General features: G+C 38.3%; 3 protein-coding genes across 3 annotated transcripts; 2 read left to right on the top strand and 1 right to left on the bottom strand.

Moving 5' to 3' along the window:
* Positions 1-990: 990 nt before the first annotated feature.
* On the bottom strand, positions 991-5,602 carry med6 (mediator complex subunit 6). Its single transcript, XM_015019433.1, has 8 exons — positions 5,497-5,602; positions 4,353-4,512; positions 3,780-3,871; positions 3,571-3,653; positions 3,373-3,481; positions 1,801-1,916; positions 1,673-1,700; positions 991-1,587 (listed from the first exon to the last, which is right to left on the bottom strand). The coding sequence occupies exons 1-8, from the start codon at positions 5,516-5,518 to the stop codon at positions 1,457-1,459; spliced, it is 741 nt and encodes a 246-aa protein (XP_014874919.1). The 5' UTR covers positions 5,519-5,602; the 3' UTR covers positions 991-1,456.
* Positions 5,603-7,060: 1,458 nt separating this feature from the next.
* Positions 7,061-10,969, top strand: LOC106937763 (uncharacterized). Its single transcript, XM_015019432.1, has 3 exons — positions 7,061-8,134; positions 9,321-9,503; positions 10,836-10,969. Exons 1-3 carry the CDS (start codon positions 7,363-7,365, stop codon positions 10,916-10,918), a joined length of 1,038 nt encoding a protein of 345 aa, XP_014874918.1. The 5' UTR covers positions 7,061-7,362; the 3' UTR covers positions 10,919-10,969.
* Positions 10,970-13,147: 2,178 nt separating this feature from the next.
* LOC106937762 (uncharacterized) lies at positions 13,148-17,251 on the top strand. Its single transcript, XM_015019430.1, has 3 exons — positions 13,148-13,934; positions 15,121-15,303; positions 16,635-17,251. Exons 1-3 carry the CDS (start codon positions 13,163-13,165, stop codon positions 16,715-16,717), a joined length of 1,038 nt encoding a protein of 345 aa, XP_014874916.1. The 5' UTR covers positions 13,148-13,162; the 3' UTR covers positions 16,718-17,251.
* The last annotated feature ends 542 nt before the right edge of the window (positions 17,252-17,793 follow it).

Genomic DNA, 17,793 nt, shown 5'->3' with positions numbered 1-17,793 from the left:
ATATAATGTATTATTGTATTATGTATTTATTATATATAATGAGTGTCTATTAATGCATTTATTATTATAGAAAAATAATAAATGTATTATTATTATTTAGATCTGCTTGTTACAAATACAGAGTGGCGAAGTGTCCAATCTTTGTCCATTGTATTTTCATCTACAAGCCTCTAGAGCTCGTGACCTACAAACCTTAAAACATTGCCACTTCCAATATGGACGCCGTTGACACTCATGAAACTTCTGTTCTTATATATCTATGAGCGTCACGGGAAAAATAATGGGAAGATGGAAAATAATCAAGAAAATATGTTCGTTTCTTACGATATTTATTTTTTCCCATATCTATCTTTTTAGTAATAATGCTCAATTTTAATGTCTAGCAATGTTTTGAAACAACATATTTAAATCGAATTACTATTGTTGAAGGCAGACAGCAGAAAGGCTCAATGGAACGATAGAGACACCTAGCGGTGAGTTTTTAAAATTCAAACTTTTTTGATGGGTGCTAAAATTGTTCTACCTCAACACATTTTCGTTGAAATATTTATTTTTCTCGTTACACACACACACACACACACACACACACACACACACACAAAAAAAAATTTAAAAATATCTCTAGAAGACAGGGCCAGACTAAAACAACTAATCAAAATCGAAGATTGGATGGAAGGATGTTGTCCAATTATCTGTTATTCTGTATTTTCACTGCATATAAACCCTTCTGATTCTGGTACGGCTATAAAACATCATTGTAGTTACAAACCTAATTTTGAACATTTCATCAGCAAACTTAAAAGGGTTCTACTAATCACACGAAGAAAACCATTTATCCTCAAACCCTTTCTATGCTTTAACCCATAAGTAACTTTTAATCTGAAAAAGCGTAGCATGCAGTTGACAAGGAAGCAGCAAAGTGTGGTGGTGTGTTTATGACAATAGGAAACTACAACTCATCAAAACTCATCAAATGAAGAAACAAATATATACATTTACTCAATAATTTTATTACAAAATAAAGTAAGCGTGGTGTTTTTTTTTAGAAACAGCTGGAAGTGAGCAGGCTCTGAAACTGTCCTTTGAAATCAATACAACAACAACAAAAACGTGTGCCGACATTAAAAAGTCAGCTGGCACTAATGCTCACCTCTGCAAATCGTCAAAAAAAAAAAAAAAAAAAATCCACATTAACGATCCTACTGACGTAACCCGGGTCGGCCATGTTTTCAGTCCGGCTGCCCTGAAATGCACTTAACTCTAAGTTCCTCCTCCAAGTCTACAAAAAGAGATGGACGCCCTTTTGTCCAAGTTCAGTTAAAAAAAGAAAAGAAAAAAAAAGCAGAGAAGTAGACAAGGTTGCATTTTTTGGAGAGGGGGGGGGAAAGCATGACTCCCAGAGGGCAGCTGTTCTCTCAGTTAAGGAAGTGGAATACAATGTCGCTCTGTTTTCCCGTTACTGCAGCCTCGCCCTCTTCTCAGGCGGAGGTTTGCTCGGCGGAGCCGGTGCTGACGACTTGGTGGCCGGCTCCCGCTCCTCTTGTTTCGCAGCTTCTGTGGGAGGTTCAGGCTCCTTCTTTACCTCAACTGAAACATAGGTTGGAGTCGATTAATATGAAGAATTCGCCTAAACGTACACATTTTCAGATTTTATGTCTATATAATATGATACCTGGAATTGGTTTGTCGCCAGGCTTAGGCTGAAATCAGAGACAGAAAACACATTGGCAATCATTTGCGAGATGTTTGGTTTCAATAAAAGCTCTAGTATGAATAATTATGTAGAAATACTATATGCACCTGGTAGAAAGTTGGTGGAAACTTTGATCTGAGGTCCAGAAGCAGTGTGTCAACGCGATGCCTCTGGAACAGAGAACTAGGCTCCTCCTTCTTCTTGGATTTAGGCTTCGTTTTCTCTGTAACAAGCGGCAAAGTTAGTCATGAAACCTTTGAGAAAGGCGGCAAAACTAGAAAGTAATGTGGGACATGTTTTTGGATGTGCATGGTTGAATAGTTCTGACGCATACAGGGCTTTGCAAAAAGTATTTACAGCCATTCAGATTTTCTGAATTTATGCTATCTTACTAAAATTGCGTTTCCAAATCTTAGTGGAAGGTTTGGTCAATAAAACGTAAAAAAAAAAAAAGGAAAAGGAAAAAAAAAAGTGTGTTGTCTCTTAAAGAGAGGGATTTCACATTTTAAGCATTTTGTATTAGTCATATGTTCTTTGATCGACAAGTTTTGTTTTTAACCACCGTTGGTGGAAGCAGTGAAATTTAGCGCCACGGCCTCTAGTTAAACATTAATTGTTGGTGTGTTGTTTTTATTGTGACTTGTGGTAAAATGTATTACACACTGGGTCACGAATAAAGATTTGAATCTACAACATGCAGGTCTGTGGCCCCGGTGGTTTAGATCGCAGCATATTTAAAAACAGCCCAGTCAAAGTCGAGACCTAACAGCGAATCTGTGATTAGGCTTGAAAGTGGATATTTACAGACACTCTCCATCCAATTCGACATAGATGGAGCAAATCTTTGAAGAATAATAGGCCCACATTTCAGTCTTGATATGTTACGAAACTGGCAGAGACAAACCAAAACGCCTGGAGATATATTTACTGCAACAGGCCACTTTGTAAAGTGTCGACTCAGGCAGGCTAAAAGCTTCCACAAGCCGTCAAATCCCAATAAAATCCACTGAAGTTGGTGGTTGTAACAAGACGAAATGTAAACAAAACAAAAAAGAAATTAAATAAAAGAGTGGTATGTCGGGATGCACTGATCCAATTTTTTCACTTCCAATACCGATAAAGATATCTGAAATTTAGCATCGGTTGATACCGATTTAAAACATTGACTTTTTTTTTTTTTACATAGACATAGATGTACTGAATTATAATTTTTTTTCATAACTCGTCAGTACATCACATTTAAATACACCAACAGCTTCACTAGGTTTGGTCAAACATGTAAAAATAACTTTTATTTATTCAGTCAGTGCAATTAGGAGTAGAATAGTCAATGTAAAATAAATAAATTGAAACTGACAAAAAACAATTGGCTCACTACACAAATGTAATAAATAAACTGAAACAAACTTTCTTTCAAATAGTTCAGAAAGTACAATTAGGAACTCTAAAATAAATGATAAAGCATGACGCCGCTCAGAGCACAAAGCATAGAATTAGATTGAACATCGTCATCCATAACCGATGTAGAGTTTATTTTTTTCCAATATCGGGACCGATACAGATATCAATCTTGGATCGGTGCATATCTAGAGGTAGGAATACATTCACAAAGGGGCTGCATATTTCAGTTATCAACCAACCACAGGTTGGGAATATAAGTTAAAAAACAAAGATCCAACCTCTTTCCTCCTGATCCTTAAAGTGCCACCAGTATCCTTTGGAGGGGTGATAGCGGCAGTACGACATGGCCTCGTCGAAAGCCGACTGGATGCCATGGAGTGCAGAAAGCTAAACCAGCATAGCATAAATAAAAGAGGACAAAAGCTTAATGTTAGCACACCAAAAGACTAACAGCAGTTATAATTAACCAGACTTACCACTCTAGAGCTGATAACCGTCCCCAGGTCTGGAGCCTGATACACCACTCCCGCTATGATGTAGTAGTCAGCCAAAGGAATCACTAGAAAATGTTAGACGGAGATTTTTACATGTAGCAGGATGGAAAAATCTTAGTATCAATGTTTCAAATATAAAGTTCAAGCACTGGCTACAACGCAGCGGTGGTGTGGCGTGCATCTCCGCTCACCTTGTGTTGGAGACTGCCGCTGCTGCTTACGGATGATGTAGAGAATTGGTTCCTGAGCGTGAAGGAGAATGTACTCCACTCCCACCATCTGGCTGGAAATAAAAACAACATGGAGGGCAAACAGCTTTCAGTATAATCCTCACTTTGAGGACAAACTTCAGGTTTTGTTTTGGGGGTTTTTCTAACACGTGGTTATAGCCGGTATTCTGAAATAAAATCAGATGATCGATAAGCCGCACCGTGATTAGGCATGCGCAAATTACAACTACCAGAGGTTGTAGAGGTTACAGTTTTTAAACATTTTCCTTCATAATGTAAAACTTGAAAAGTAAAAAAAAAAAAAAAAAAGAAAAAAAAAGAGAGAAACAGAAAGTAGGAGAGTTAATATGGGAGGAAGCTAAACACTGAGTTAATAAGAGGGACCCAGGAAACCTTAGAGATTTGGAGTTTCTGTGTCACATCCAGTTCCAATTCTGTGCATCGATTTCAGTTTACGGTTATGCTTTTGGCAAGTCTAAGAAGAAGAAAAAAAATCAACACAAAAATAAGCGTAGTCATAAAATATAAACTTACTTGAGGTGCTCCAGAGTGAGCCGCTGCATCTTCACGATCTCGTTGTTGCAGGTTCGGTCATAGAACGGGTTGCTCCTCTCGGAGAAGTAGTCCAGAACATTCCCGGGATTGAGAATCGGCACCCAGCCGCTGTCCACCCACGATATGCCCAGGAGGTTGTCTGCAAAGTTACCATGGAAACACAACATGCAATAACTACTGAAACAGGCTTCACTGGCAAGTAACCAATGGGCAGTATTGTTACATTTCACACTTCTCCCGTTTTTAAAATCTTGAAAATGTTTTAACGGACAGTTTTGTTATTGTCATGTTCAATAAATTATACACTAACACAATACTGAAACTGGCGTCTAATTGATAAGCGTGGTAGAAAACTATTTTACTTATTTTTTAGCACTGGTTCTACTTTACAACTGTCAATCAGGATGGAAGCTCTAAGCAAACATTGTGATATTTAATATCTTTATCCTGTTTGCAAAAATATATGTATAGCTGTGCTCTTTTTTTCTATTTCAACTTTATCCTCATCACACCACAGTTTTAAAACAGTTAAAAATACTGACATGTAAACCTATTATGTGCAAGCAAAACGTCATAAGAATTTAGTATTTATCTACAATCCAACAGTATCTAAAAAGCTGGAATTTGTTTATAGATATGAGTGGCAATGAATACCTCATTTTAATTCCCTGCAATTTGACACACGAATATACCAGAAATAATAAGTTAAAGAAGCTGAATCCTTAAGAGCAAAAAAAAAAAAAAAAAAAAAAAAAAAAACCCCAAAAAAAAAAAAAAAAAAATACAAACCCTAAAAAAAAAAAAANAAAAATAAAAAAAAAGCAAAACCAAAAAGAAAAAAAAAAAAAAAAAAAAAAAAAAAACCCACAACAATAACAACAACAATTACTACACTGTAAAAGAAATGAAGTCTGAAACCAAATAACATAAGAACACTGGAGCTATCAAAGCTAGCTGGCATGCTAACGTTACCTTGCAGCGTTACTAAATGCATTTAAAACACACCAACTCTAAATTCAAGCTTTATTCCATTCGTTTCACATTAGACTCGGTCAATTAAAATTATTAAATCTTAAATAAACCAGATAACGCGTTCCACATAGCAATACAACAATTAGCCTACCTCTGAAATCAACCGACGCCATGATAGTAAACAAATGGTCTCTTAAAAATTGCGTCTTTGCTGTCCGTCGTGTCGCAGCTTGATGACGCAACCCATTGGAAGTCGTTACTGCCATAGACATAATATAATAATAAAAACTTAATATAAACATAATATAAATATATTAAATATAATATAAACATAATATATGGTCTATCCTTATATTATATCTATGGTTACTGCTCAATACTCATTTAAAACATACGTTTTCCTTCTATAATATCACTTGAGTCAAATCTTTTACGAGCTACTTTGTTGTATTTTTCAGTAGTATGCCTTTGCAGCAAACTTCAGTTTATGTTTCACATTTGTATATTTTAGTACCATTAAGATACAATAAGCTTTTTTAAGTTATGTTAAAATTACTGACAGGTAAATGTGCAAATATTAATTTTCTATTTAGAAACACATTAATCTTGGTGTGAAGGAACTATTTAATATATTGTTTTGTCAGTTAAAAAAATTAATTTATGTTTTGATGTCTTAGATTAACCTGCCAGGAACTGAAATGTAAATTATAACTGATTTTTACAATGGAGCTTGAAGTTTCAAATATTTTTTTTTTTTGCTCAATTAGGAACAAGAAGAGCCAAAAGACAACTTGTCCAGTCAAAACAAGCAGCTATTAAAGATTTAGGCAGAATATAATTTCATATGCCACCCCCTGTTCATCACCCTCCCCTTCATGCACTGAAATTTGGGTCATGATTCAAATATTCCACTGAGAAATGGAGCGCTTATTCAAGAAGCTGATTCATCACCATTTCTCACTGATTCCTAATAGGTGAATTCATGTGTATTAGGAGTTAATACTCTTCTATATTTTGCTATGTTTGTTCAGAAATAGCTCTTCAGTAAAGTATTAAAGCATATATGTGTATTTCATGTATTATTGATAAACTGCCAAACATTAAACTTTGTGCAAAGGTGTTAGCATGTTCTACAGCTGTTATGACCAGTCACTTTAATACACTTTTATACACTTTATTACGTGCAGAATAAAAATCAGATCAAGGCTGATGACGTATCCTTTAATGCATTAACAGGGATGATTACTTTTTTTTATTGAGGTTTTATTTATTTTCTTTTTTTATTATTCAGGTTTTTTTTTCAGATTTTGTTTGAAGAATTTCCCAAAAATATTTATTTTTTTTCTAATTTGTGCACAGAAAAGAAAAGTGATAGGTGAAAATTTGATTTGGTAAATAAAACCTGTTAAATACATTTTATATATTTCGAGCATTCACCTTAAACAAAGGTAAATATATCAGAACACTGCAAAGCTAATCATTTCATTATTGATTTGTTGTTATTCCATTTTTTTTTATTTTAAACTCAAAATTGAAACAATTCAGTTTTTGTACATTTTATTTTTAGATGAACTGAACATTTAGTAAATCCAACTATTTTATTGTGGTGATAATATATTTTTAAGTCATTCAAAAATATGTATTTTTGTAATTTGAAGTGAAATGAATAATGTTAGAAGAGTCAAGAAATGTATAAAATAACACACATCCTGTTTGGGATGGGGGGAAGGGGGAGTCCTGGTACTGGTTCAGTCCAAGTGTTTGGGTCTTTTATCAGGTCCAGAACTGATTAAGCGACTCCAAATCCATATTACTCAGCTCCACACATCTGGTCGCAAAAATAGCAAATGAGGTGAAATGTAGCGGTTTCTCAATAAAAAGCATCGTGATCTGTAATTACGCCCAACCAATATGAGACGCCCAAAATAAGATTAAGAGAATATAACTTTCTTCTGCCAGGACTTGCTTTTTCAGACTCACAATGAAATCAAACCATTCAGTCGGGGAATTATAATGGATGCACTATTTCTACTTTTTCTTTCTTTCTTCGACCAATCGGTTCGTTTCAATAGAAAACACGCGGGGAGCTGGTTACAACAGAGGAGCGCGCATCGCCCAGCGCAGGTTTGCGCACGGAGAGGACGTAGCTGCGACACTAGCGAGGCGAAAGGCGCGACTACAGCCGATAAGATGCGGTGAAAAGCTCCACTTTCTCCCCCCTTCTCCCCAGGCATTTTTTTTTAATACCACGGAGTGCCAGAGTAGACGGAAATTAAAAGGAAACGGGTCCAAGATGAGTGCGGTCCAGGCTGGAGGCGAAGGGAGGGTGGATAGCGGCAGAGGCAGCCTCACCGCCAGCAGCGGCGGCGGCGTTAGCGGCTCCCCGAGGCTCCATCAGCGCGTTCAGCCCCCCAACAGCGGCAGCCGGACGAAAGATAGCAGAAATCAACAGCAGCAGCAGCTTCAGCTCCAGCAGCAGAGGCATCATGGTGGGTCGATGCTGAAGCAACCATCCCACAATGAGCCAGCTGACGTCGTGAGGCGGGCGCTGGACTTTAAGAGCCAAGGCACTCAGTGCTACAAGGATAAGAAATACAGAGAGGCGATCGGCAAGTACCACCGCGCTCTGCTGGAGATCAAGGGGCTGTGCAGGGTGCTGGGAGATCCGGACCCCGGCCCCAAGTCCACGTCCACCCTCCTGCCGACCATCAGCAAGTCCAGCACGCTGACGGACGAGCAGAAGGGGGCGATGGAGAATGCGGAGCTGGAATGTTACAACAGCTTGGCTGGTAGGAGACGTTTTCCTGTCACAGCTCACTCATTTTATGTTTATGGTCTGGCTCACTCATTGTGAGTCTGGCTCACTCATTGTGAACCTGACCATAAACAGGGGCAGTAGCCCAGGGCACCATTTTTTGGGGGGACACCACAGATTTAAAAAACAAAAAATTGTATGAATCCATGTTTTGCAGACATTATCCTTCATAAAATGCCCATGTCAAGCAGGGTTTCCCCTTGAAATCTTGCTAAGTGTGGTGGTAGGGGGCGCCAGCGCAGTCATCCAGTTTTTGAATAAAAAATCTTAAGTTGACAGAAAAGATGAAGACATTAACACTATATAAACACCAAAGTATTTAAAAAGGCAAATGTAAAAAAACCACACACAAAAAAAAAATAAAATAAGTAAATACTTTTTTTGCACTTGAGTTGTTTCATCCTAATTAAAAATGTCCAATTTTTTTTAATCCTTTATCTGTGACTTCTCACTTCATTGGCTGAAGTTGTCAGTGTGTCGGCAGGCAGTGCTTACGGAGCTCCAGTGAATAAAAAATGACCACTGACCTCAGACTTCCTATGTGTTCACATACGGACCATATTGATGTCATTCTACTTCCAACTGTTTCACCAAAGAGACTCCTTAAGACGTCTTTATTATCACTGTTACTGATGTATATAAACAAACAGTTATATATACAACAGAGAATGCTTAGCGAATGTGGGCATAAGTAAAGCCTGGTGGCCCGCCAGGCTTATAATGCTAAGGGGAAACCCTGTCAATTATTTGAAAATTATGAAGTTATAGTATTTATTTATTTATTTATTTATTTATTCGTATTTTGGGAGCGACATGGATGTAGTGGTCAGGGGATGCTATGATATTAAACATACCATTCTCAGTTGGTATCATCAGTTCACACTCAATTATGCAAAGTTTTACAATGTAATGTACTGAAATTTGCAATAGCAAAAAAAATATCTATTTTTTTTAGCGGATAGGGAACCAAATGGTTTCCAGCCCGGGGGCCCACATCCTTATAAATCCAGCCCTGCTCACAACCTACAACCCTTCTTCTTTACATGGATTAACAAAAATAACCTATTTTAATTTGCACTTTGGAGGAAATACAAAATTACGTGCACGAAAGATGAAAAAAGTTCAAACGTGACCTCTCTTAACGTCTTTCTCTGTTCCAGCTTGCCTCTTGCAAATGGAGCTGGTGAACTACGAGCGGGTGAAGGAGTACTGCCTGAAAGTGCTTCTCAAGGAAGGGAAGAACTTCAAAGCCCTTTACCGCTCTGGAGTGGCCTACTACCACCTGGGAGACTACCAGAAGGCCCTGTACTACCTGAAGGAGTCGCACAAACAGGAGCCATCAGGTCAGCAGTCAGCACTGTTTTTGAAATGGGTGGGGAGAGATGGCTCACTGCCCTGGACGGCAATGATCAGGGGGGGCTCCACTTGGAAAAAAACAAAACAAAAAAAAAACAATATCTCAAAGAAAATTTCTGTTGTTTGCTTGCATGTTCAGTCAGTGGAGAATACATGTAGGTTTGAGTGCATATTTATTTATTCGTGTCAGATCAGGCTTTGTCAATAGAATAGTAATGAATTATTAGATTTATTATTACTCAGTTTAAAAACCGATGAAATATTTCAATCCCAATCAAAGTGGCAGATTGGACTGCTTATTCGAAACCCAAACGTGGTCCACACAAATCCTCGCTTCTCCTTGCGTCATGTCAAAACTAAACTCTCTCCTTCCTGCGTGGATCTGAAAGGATTGTGTCGGGTTCTAGGAGCAGGTAGTGTCTTGCAGAAATGCTTTCCACCAACAAGGCCGGGTAAGGTACGCCAGGGAGCAAGAGGCAGACGTTGAGTGTGTGTGCTGGGGAGCTCATTATGAGTTAAGAAATTCTGTCATGGGTACAAGCATGAAACTCTGGAGACTCTGGGAAACGAAAACCAGGCTGGGATTGTCGGCAATCATTTAAACATCTAAAGTAGACCGTGCTGTGGAAGATGCTATGCTTCCACATAGCATGTTGTCATCGCTAAAGTTAGTCTGTGGGTAGAAATTCTTACAATAAATGAAATTTCAATCGTTTAAGTTTAGGAAGGTTTACAAAATCTTTTTAGAGAGATAATACATAATCACTCAACTGATTCAGATTAAGCAGTTCATGTTTTACTTGGAGTAATTAACCCTCCTTGTGTCTTTGTTTAGTAAAGATCTATGTCAACTGGAAGCTAACGGCTAGAGCAAAGTTTAGAAACAACTCAGATTTCAGAAATGTCGTCGTAGTTTATGCAAACAGAAGTATGTTGTTATTGAGACAGGAAATGGAGGTTTGCAATGTTTCACACCTTCCTGTGTGAAACATTGCACTGTGGATGGAACATGTAAAGCAGTTCCCGTCAGAGGAAAGGGGCTCTAGACTCGCTATCAGATTAAACCTCCAGGACCAATTAATCTCAATTTAAACCAAGAAACTCACATGAAGACGCCAAGGAAGTTCATTAACTGTGGGTTTATCCCTTTAACAGCATTGTCACGCATCTTTTAATGTACACGTTCATCACGATTGAAGGCTGATTGAGGTTCTGCCGGAGGATTCCTCATCTGACTGGCCAAATGCCTGTCCTGTGAAAGATTCATGATCATTTTCATGAGAAAATACATCAACGATTTCCTCCCGATTTCTCCACAGACACAAACGCCATCCGCTACATCCAGCTGACAGAGATGAAGATTCGCCGAAATGCCCAGAAGGAAAAGAAAGAAGCGTCATAAGCCGGCGCCTCGCCTGTCATGAGTTGCAGCCCCACTGTGTGCCACTGGGACCTTAAAACANAAAAATAAAAAAAAAGCAAAACCAAAAAGAAAAAAAAAAAAAAAAAAAAAAAAAAAACCCACAACAATAACAACAACAATTACTACACTGTAAAAGAAATGAAGTCTGAAACCAAATAACATAAGAACACTGGAGCTATCAAAGCTAGCTGGCATGCTAACGTTACCTTGCAGCGTTACTAAATGCATTTAAAACACACCAACTCTAAATTCAAGCTTTATTCCATTCGTTTCACATTAGACTCGGTCAATTAAAATTATTAAATCTTAAATAAACCAGATAACGCGTTCCACATAGCAATACAACAATTAGCCTACCTCTGAAATCAACCGACGCCATGATAGTAAACAAATGGTCTCTTAAAAATTGCGTCTTTGCTGTCCGTCGTGTCGCAGCTTGATGACGCAACCCATTGGAAGTCGTTACTGCCATAGACATAATATAATAATAAAAACTTAATATAAACATAATATAAATATATTAAATATAATATAAACATAATATATGGTCTATCCTTATATTATATCTATGGTTACTGCTCAATACTCATTTAAAACATACGTTTTCCTTCTATAATATCACTTGAGTCAAATCTTTTACGAGCTACTTTGTTGTATTTTTCAGTAGTATGCCTTTGCAGCAAACTTCAGTTTATGTTTCACATTTGTATATTTTAGTACCATTAAGATACAATAAGCTTTTTTAAGTTATGTTAAAATTACTGACAGGTAAATGTGCAAATATTAATTTTCTATTTAGAAACACATTAATCTTGGTGTGAAGGAACTATTTAATATATTGTTTTGTCAGTTAAAAAAATTAATTTATGTTTTGATGTCTTAGATTAACCTGCCAGGAACTGAAATGTAAATTATAACTGATTTTTACAATGGAGCTTGAAGTTTCAAATATTTTTTTTTTTTGCTCAATTAGGAACAAGAAGAGCCAAAAGACAACTTGTCCAGTCAAAACAAGCAGCTATTAAAGATTTAGGCAGAATATAATTTCATATGCCACCCCCTGTTCATCACCCTCCCCTTCATGCACTGAAATTTGGGTCATGATTCAAATATTCCACTGAGAAATGGAGCGCTTATTCAAGAAGCTGATTCATCACCATTTCTCACTGATTCCTAATAGGTGAATTCATGTGTATTAGGAGTTAATACTCTTCTATATTTTGCTATGTTTGTTCAGAAATAGCTCTTCAGTAAAGTATTAAAGCATATATGTGTATTTCATGTATTATTGATAAACTGCCAAACATTAAACTTTGTGCAAAGGTGTTAGCATGTTCTACAGCTGTTATGACCAGTCACTTTAATACACTTTTATACACTTTATTACGTGCAGAATAAAAATCAGATCAAGGCTGATGACGTATCCTTTAATGCATTAACAGGGATGATTACTTTTTTTTATTGAGGTTTTATTTATTTTCTTTTTTTATTATTCAGGTTTTTTTTTCAGATTTTGTTTGAAGAATTTCCCAAAAATATTTATTTTTTTTCTAATTTGTGCACAGAAAAGAAAAGTGATAGGTGAAAATTTGATTTGGTAAATAAAACCTGTTAAATACATTTTATATATTTCGAGCATTCACCTTAAACAAAGGTAAATATATCAGAACACTGCAAAGCTAATCATTTCATTATTGATTTGTTGTTATTCCATTTTTTTTTATTTTAAACTCAAAATTGAAACAATTCAGTTTTTGTACATTTTATTTTTAGATGAACTGAACATTTAGTAAATCCAACTATTTTATTGTGGTGATAATATATTTTTAAGTCATTCAAAAATATGTATTTTTGTAATTTGAAGTGAAATGAATAATGTTAGAAGAGTCAAGAAATGTATAAAATAACACACATCCTGTTTGGGATGGGGGGAAGGGGGAGTCCTGGTACTGGTTCAGTCCAAGTGTTTGGGTCTTTTATCAGGTCCAGAACTGATTAAGCGACTCCAAATCCATATTACTCAGCTCCACACATCTGGTCGCAAAAATAGCAAATGAGGTGAAATGTAGCGGTTTCTCAATAAAAAGCATCGTGATCTGTAATTACGCCCAACCAATATGAGACGCCCAAAATAAGATTAAGAGAATATAACTTTCTTCTGCCAGGACTTTCTTTTTCAGACTCACAATGAAATCAAACCATTCAGTCGGGGAATTATAATGGATGCACTATTTCTACTTTTTCTTTCTTTCTTCGACCAATCGGTTCGTTTCAATAGAAAACACGCGGGGAGCTGGTTACAACAGAGGAGCGCGCATCGCCCAGCGCAGGTTTGCGCACGGAGAGGACGTAGCTGCGACACTAGCGAGGCGAAAGGCGCGACTACAGCCGATAAGATGCGGTGAAAAGCTCCACTTTCTCCCCCCTTCTCCCCAGGCATTTTTTTTTAATACCACGGAGTGCCAGAGTAGACGGAAATTAAAAGGAAACGGGTCCAAGATGAGTGCGGTCCAGGCTGGAGGCGAAGGGAGGGTGGATAGCGGCAGAGGCAGCCTCACCGCCAGCAGCGGCGGCGGCGTTAGCGGCTCCCCGAGGCTCCATCAGCGCGTTCAGCCCCCCAACAGCGGCAGCCGGACGAAAGATAGCAGAAATCAACAGCAGCAGCAGCTTCAGCTCCAGCAGCAGAGGCATCATGGTGGGTCGATGCTGAAGCAACCATCCCACAATGAGCCAGCTGACGTCGTGAGGCGGGCGCTGGACTTTAAGAGCCAAGGCACTCAGTGCTACAAGGATAAGAAATACAGAGAGGCGATCGGCAAGTACCACCGCGCTCTGCTGGAGATCAAGGGGCTGTGCAGGGTGCTGGGAGATCCGGACCCCGGCCCCAAGTCCACGTCCACCCTCCTGCCGACCATCAGCAAGTCCAGCACGCTGACGGACGAGCAGAAGGGGGCGATGGAGAATGCGGAGCTGGAATGTTACAACAGCTTGGCTGGTAGGAGACGTTTTCCTGTCACAGCTCACTCATTTTATGTTTATGGTCTGGCTCACTCATTGTGAGTCTGGCTCACTCATTGTGAACCTGACCATAAACAGGGGCAGTAGCCCAGGGCACCATTTTTTGGGGGGACACCACAGATTTAAAAAACAAAAAATTGTATGAATCCATGTTTTGCAGACATTATCCTTCATAAAATGCCCATGTCAAGCAGGGTTTCCCCTTGAAATCTTGCTAAGTGTGGTGGTAGGGGGCGCCAGCGCAGTCATCCAGTTTTTGAATAAAAAATCTTAAGTTGACAGAAAAGATGAAGACATTAACACTATATAAACACCAAAGTATTTAAAAAGGCAAATGTAAAAAAACCACACACAAAAAAAAAATAAAATAAGTAAATACTTTTTTTGCACTTGAGTTGTTTCATCCTAATTAAAAATGTCCAATTTTTTTTAATCCTTTATCTGTGACTTCTCACTTCATTGGCTGAAGTTGTCAGTGTGTCGGCAGGCAGTGCTTACGGAGCTCCAGTGAATAAAAAATGACCACTGACCTCAGACTTCCTATGTGTTCACATACGGACCATATTGATGTCATTCTACTTCCAACTGTTTCACCAAAGAGACTCCTTAAGACGTCTTTATTATCACTGTTACTGATGTATATAAACAAACAGTTATATATACAACAGAGAATGCTTAGCGAATGTGGGCATAAGTAAAGCCTGGTGGCCCGCCAGGCTTATAATGCTAAGGGGAAACCCTGTCAATTATTTGAAAATTATGAAGTTATAGTATTTATTTATTTATTTATTTATTTATTCGTATTTTGGGAGCGACATGGATGTAGTGGTCAGGGGATGCTATGATATTAAACATACCATTCTCAGTTGGTATCATCAGTTCACACTCAATTATGCAAAGTTTTACAATGTAATGTACTGAAATTTGCAATAGCAAAAAAAATATCTATTTTTTTTAGCGGATAGGGAACCAAATGGTTTCCAGCCCGGGGGCCCACATCCTTATAAATCCAGCCCTGCTCACAACCTACAACCCTTCTTCTTTACATGGATTAACAAAAATAACCTATTTTAATTTGCACTTTGGAGGAAATACAAAATTACGTGCACGAAAGATGAAAAAAGTTCAAACGTGACCTCTCTTAACGTCTTTCTCTGTTCCAGCTTGCCTCTTGCAAATGGAGCTGGTGAACTACGAGCGGGTGAAGGAGTACTGCCTGAAAGTGCTTCTCAAGGAAGGGAAGAACTTCAAAGCCCTTTACCGCTCTGGAGTGGCCTACTACCACCTGGGAGACTACCAGAAGGCCCTGTACTACCTGAAGGAGTCGCACAAACAGGAGCCATCAGGTCAGCAGTCAGCACTGTTTTTGAAATGGGTGGGGAGAGATGGCTCACTGCCCTGGACGGCAATGATCAGGGGCGCCTCCACTTGAAAAAAAACCCCCAAAAAAACAGTAATATCTCAAAGAAAATTTCTGTTGTTTGCTTGCATGTTCAGTCAGTGGAGAATACATGTAGGTTTGAGTGCATATTTATTTATTCGTGTCAGATCAGGCTTTGTCAATAGAATAGTAATGAATTATTAGATTTATTATTACTCAGTTTAAAAACCGATGAAATATTTCAATCCCAATCAAAGTGGCAGATTGGACTGCTTATTCGAAACCCAAACGTGGTCCACACAAATCCTCGCTTCTCCTTGCGTCATGTCAAAACTAAACTCTCTCCTTCCTGCGTGGATCTGAAAGGATTGTGTCGGGTTCTAGGAGCAGGTAGTGTCTTGCAGAAATGCTTTCCACCAACAAGGCCGGGTAAGGTACGCCAGGGAGCAAGAGGCAGACGTTGAGTGTGTGTGCTGGGGAGCTCATTATGAGTTAAGAAATTCTGTCATGGGTACAAGCATGAAACTCTGGAGACTCTGGGAAACGAAAACCAGGCTGGGATTGTCGGCAATCATTTAAACATCTAAAGTAGACCGTGCTGTGGAAGATGCTATGCTTCCACATAGCATGTTGTCATCGCTAAAGTTAGTCTGTGGGTAGAAATTCTTACAATAAATGAAATTTCAATCGTTTAAGTTTAGGAAGGTTTACAAAATCTTTTTAGAGAGATAATACATAATCACTCAACTGATTCAGATTAAGCAGTTCATGTTTTACTTGGAGTAATTAACCCTCCTTGTGTCTTTGTTTAGTAAAGATCTATGTCAACTGGAAGCTAACGGCTAGAGCAAAGTTTAGAAACAACTCAGATTTCAGAAATGTCGTCGTAGTTTATGCAAACAGAAGTATGTTGTTATTGAGACAGGAAATGGAGGTTTGCAATGTTTCACACCTTCCTGTGTGAAACATTGCACTGTGGATGGAACATGTAAAGCAGTTCCCGTCAGAGGAAAGGGGCTCTAGACTCGCTATCAGATTAAACATCCAGGACCAATTAATCTCAATTTAAACCAAGAAACTCACATGAAGACGCCAAGGAAGTTCATTAACTGTGGGTTTATCCCTTTAACAGCATTGTCACGCATCTTTTAATGTACACGTTCATCACGATTGAAGGCTGATTGAGGTTCTGCCGGAGGATTCCTCATCTGACTGGCCAAATGCCTGTCCTGTGAAAGATTCATGATCATTTTCATGAGAAAATACATCAACGATTTCCTCCCGATTTCTCCACAGACACAAACGCCATCCGCTACATCCAGCTGACAGAGATGAAGATTCGCCGAAATGCCCAGAAGGAAAAGAAAGAAGCGTCATAAGCCGGCGCCTCGCCTGTCATGAGTTGCAGCCCCACTGTGTGCCACTGGGACCTTAAAACATGCCAGAGGTCTTATGGTGTGAAATCATATTTGTTTAGCTTTTTTTTTTTTTTTTTTTTTTGCTTTGCACTGCATACAGTTGCCAGTTGTTAAACTTCGTTGTGTGGGTCGGGTCTGTTGTTACGGAGGTTCGGTTATTTTTGTCCTTCAGAAAAAGAAACCGCACCAAATGTATTTGACAAGAATTTCTACACACCGCTTTAGCTCTTCGAAACCGATGCACTGCCAGTCCAAACGTTGCACATCCGGGCCGACACCTGTGACGGAAACTGGAGCGACAAGTTCCGGTGTGCTGCGTCACCGTAAGTCGGCACGCGCACTCGCACGAGACGTGCTTCAAATGCCTTCCTAAAAGTGAAACACCACCTTCACTTCTCACCCCTACTATTGTTTGATTATTTAAAAAAAGAAAAAAAGAAAAGTAATTCAAATGTTTTTGTCTTCTTGAATATATCTGACGTTAAGGTGCTGTAAGAACACAAAAGAACACCTGGTTCTACACCACCCAGTTCCCGAAGCACACGGTTGTGGTACAACACCAGATACATATCACACATAATATGTAAATAGGCTGTTATGTAAAATCTCGTGGAAATCTATATGAAAAGGGAAACTGTATGTCTTTATTAATGCCAAAACGAAGCACATCACTCAACATTTACTGTATCTTAAAATTCCTTATGTGTATGGTAATAGTATATGTGTAATAAACTTGTTTAATAATTACAAATAGTTTTAAATTTTTTTACACATTCATATCCACATAATATAATATGAATTATATGGATGTTATTCATATTATATCCATAATATGAATTATTATATTCATATTATGGATATGAATATAATCATATCCATAATATTTGGGTCATGACTTTCGGTCATAACCCAAAGTCATGACCCAAAGTCTGGGTCATGACTTTGAACATCAAAACGTGTTTTATGAGGCAGATCACCCCTCCAAAATGTATATCTATTTAGATATAGACAAGGATTTATTTGCTACAGTAAAATAA

This window comes from Poecilia latipinna, unplaced genomic scaffold (genome assembly GCF_001443285.1).
Source record: "Poecilia latipinna isolate Pla-1442-1.1 unplaced genomic scaffold, P_latipinna-1.0 Scaffold2433, whole genome shotgun sequence".
NCBI lineage: Eukaryota > Metazoa > Chordata > Actinopteri > Cyprinodontiformes > Poeciliidae > Poecilia > Poecilia latipinna.
This window is presented reverse-complemented; position numbering and strand designations above follow the sequence as displayed.

Excerpts from the sequence above, each read along its gene's own strand:
- med6 (XM_015019433.1), bottom strand. The coding sequence starts at position 5,518 with ATGGCGTCGGTTGATTTCAGAG. Across the intron at positions 4,513-5,496 it reads GGCGTCGGTTGATTTCAGAG|ACAACCTCCTGGGCATATCG; the intron begins GTAGGCTAATTG and ends GTAACTTTGCAG. Across the intron at positions 3,872-4,352 it reads CTCACTCTGGAGCACCTCAA|CCAGATGGTGGGAGTGGAGT; the intron begins GTAAGTTTATAT and ends TTTTATTTCCAG.
- LOC106937763 (XM_015019432.1), top strand. The coding sequence starts at position 7,363 with ATGCACTATTTCTACTTTTTCTTTCTTTCTTCGACCAATCGGTTCGTT. Across the intron at positions 8,135-9,320 it reads ATGTTACAACAGCTTGGCTG|CTTGCCTCTTGCAAATGGAG; the intron begins GTAGGAGACGTT and ends TCTCTGTTCCAG. Across the intron at positions 9,504-10,835 it reads GCACAAACAGGAGCCATCAG|ACACAAACGCCATCCGCTAC; the intron begins GTCAGCAGTCAG and ends ATTTCTCCACAG.
- LOC106937762 (XM_015019430.1), top strand. The coding sequence starts at position 13,163 with ATGCACTATTTCTACTTTTTCTTTCTTTCTTCGACCAATCGGTTCGTT. Across the intron at positions 13,935-15,120 it reads ATGTTACAACAGCTTGGCTG|CTTGCCTCTTGCAAATGGAG; the intron begins GTAGGAGACGTT and ends TCTCTGTTCCAG. Across the intron at positions 15,304-16,634 it reads GCACAAACAGGAGCCATCAG|ACACAAACGCCATCCGCTAC; the intron begins GTCAGCAGTCAG and ends ATTTCTCCACAG.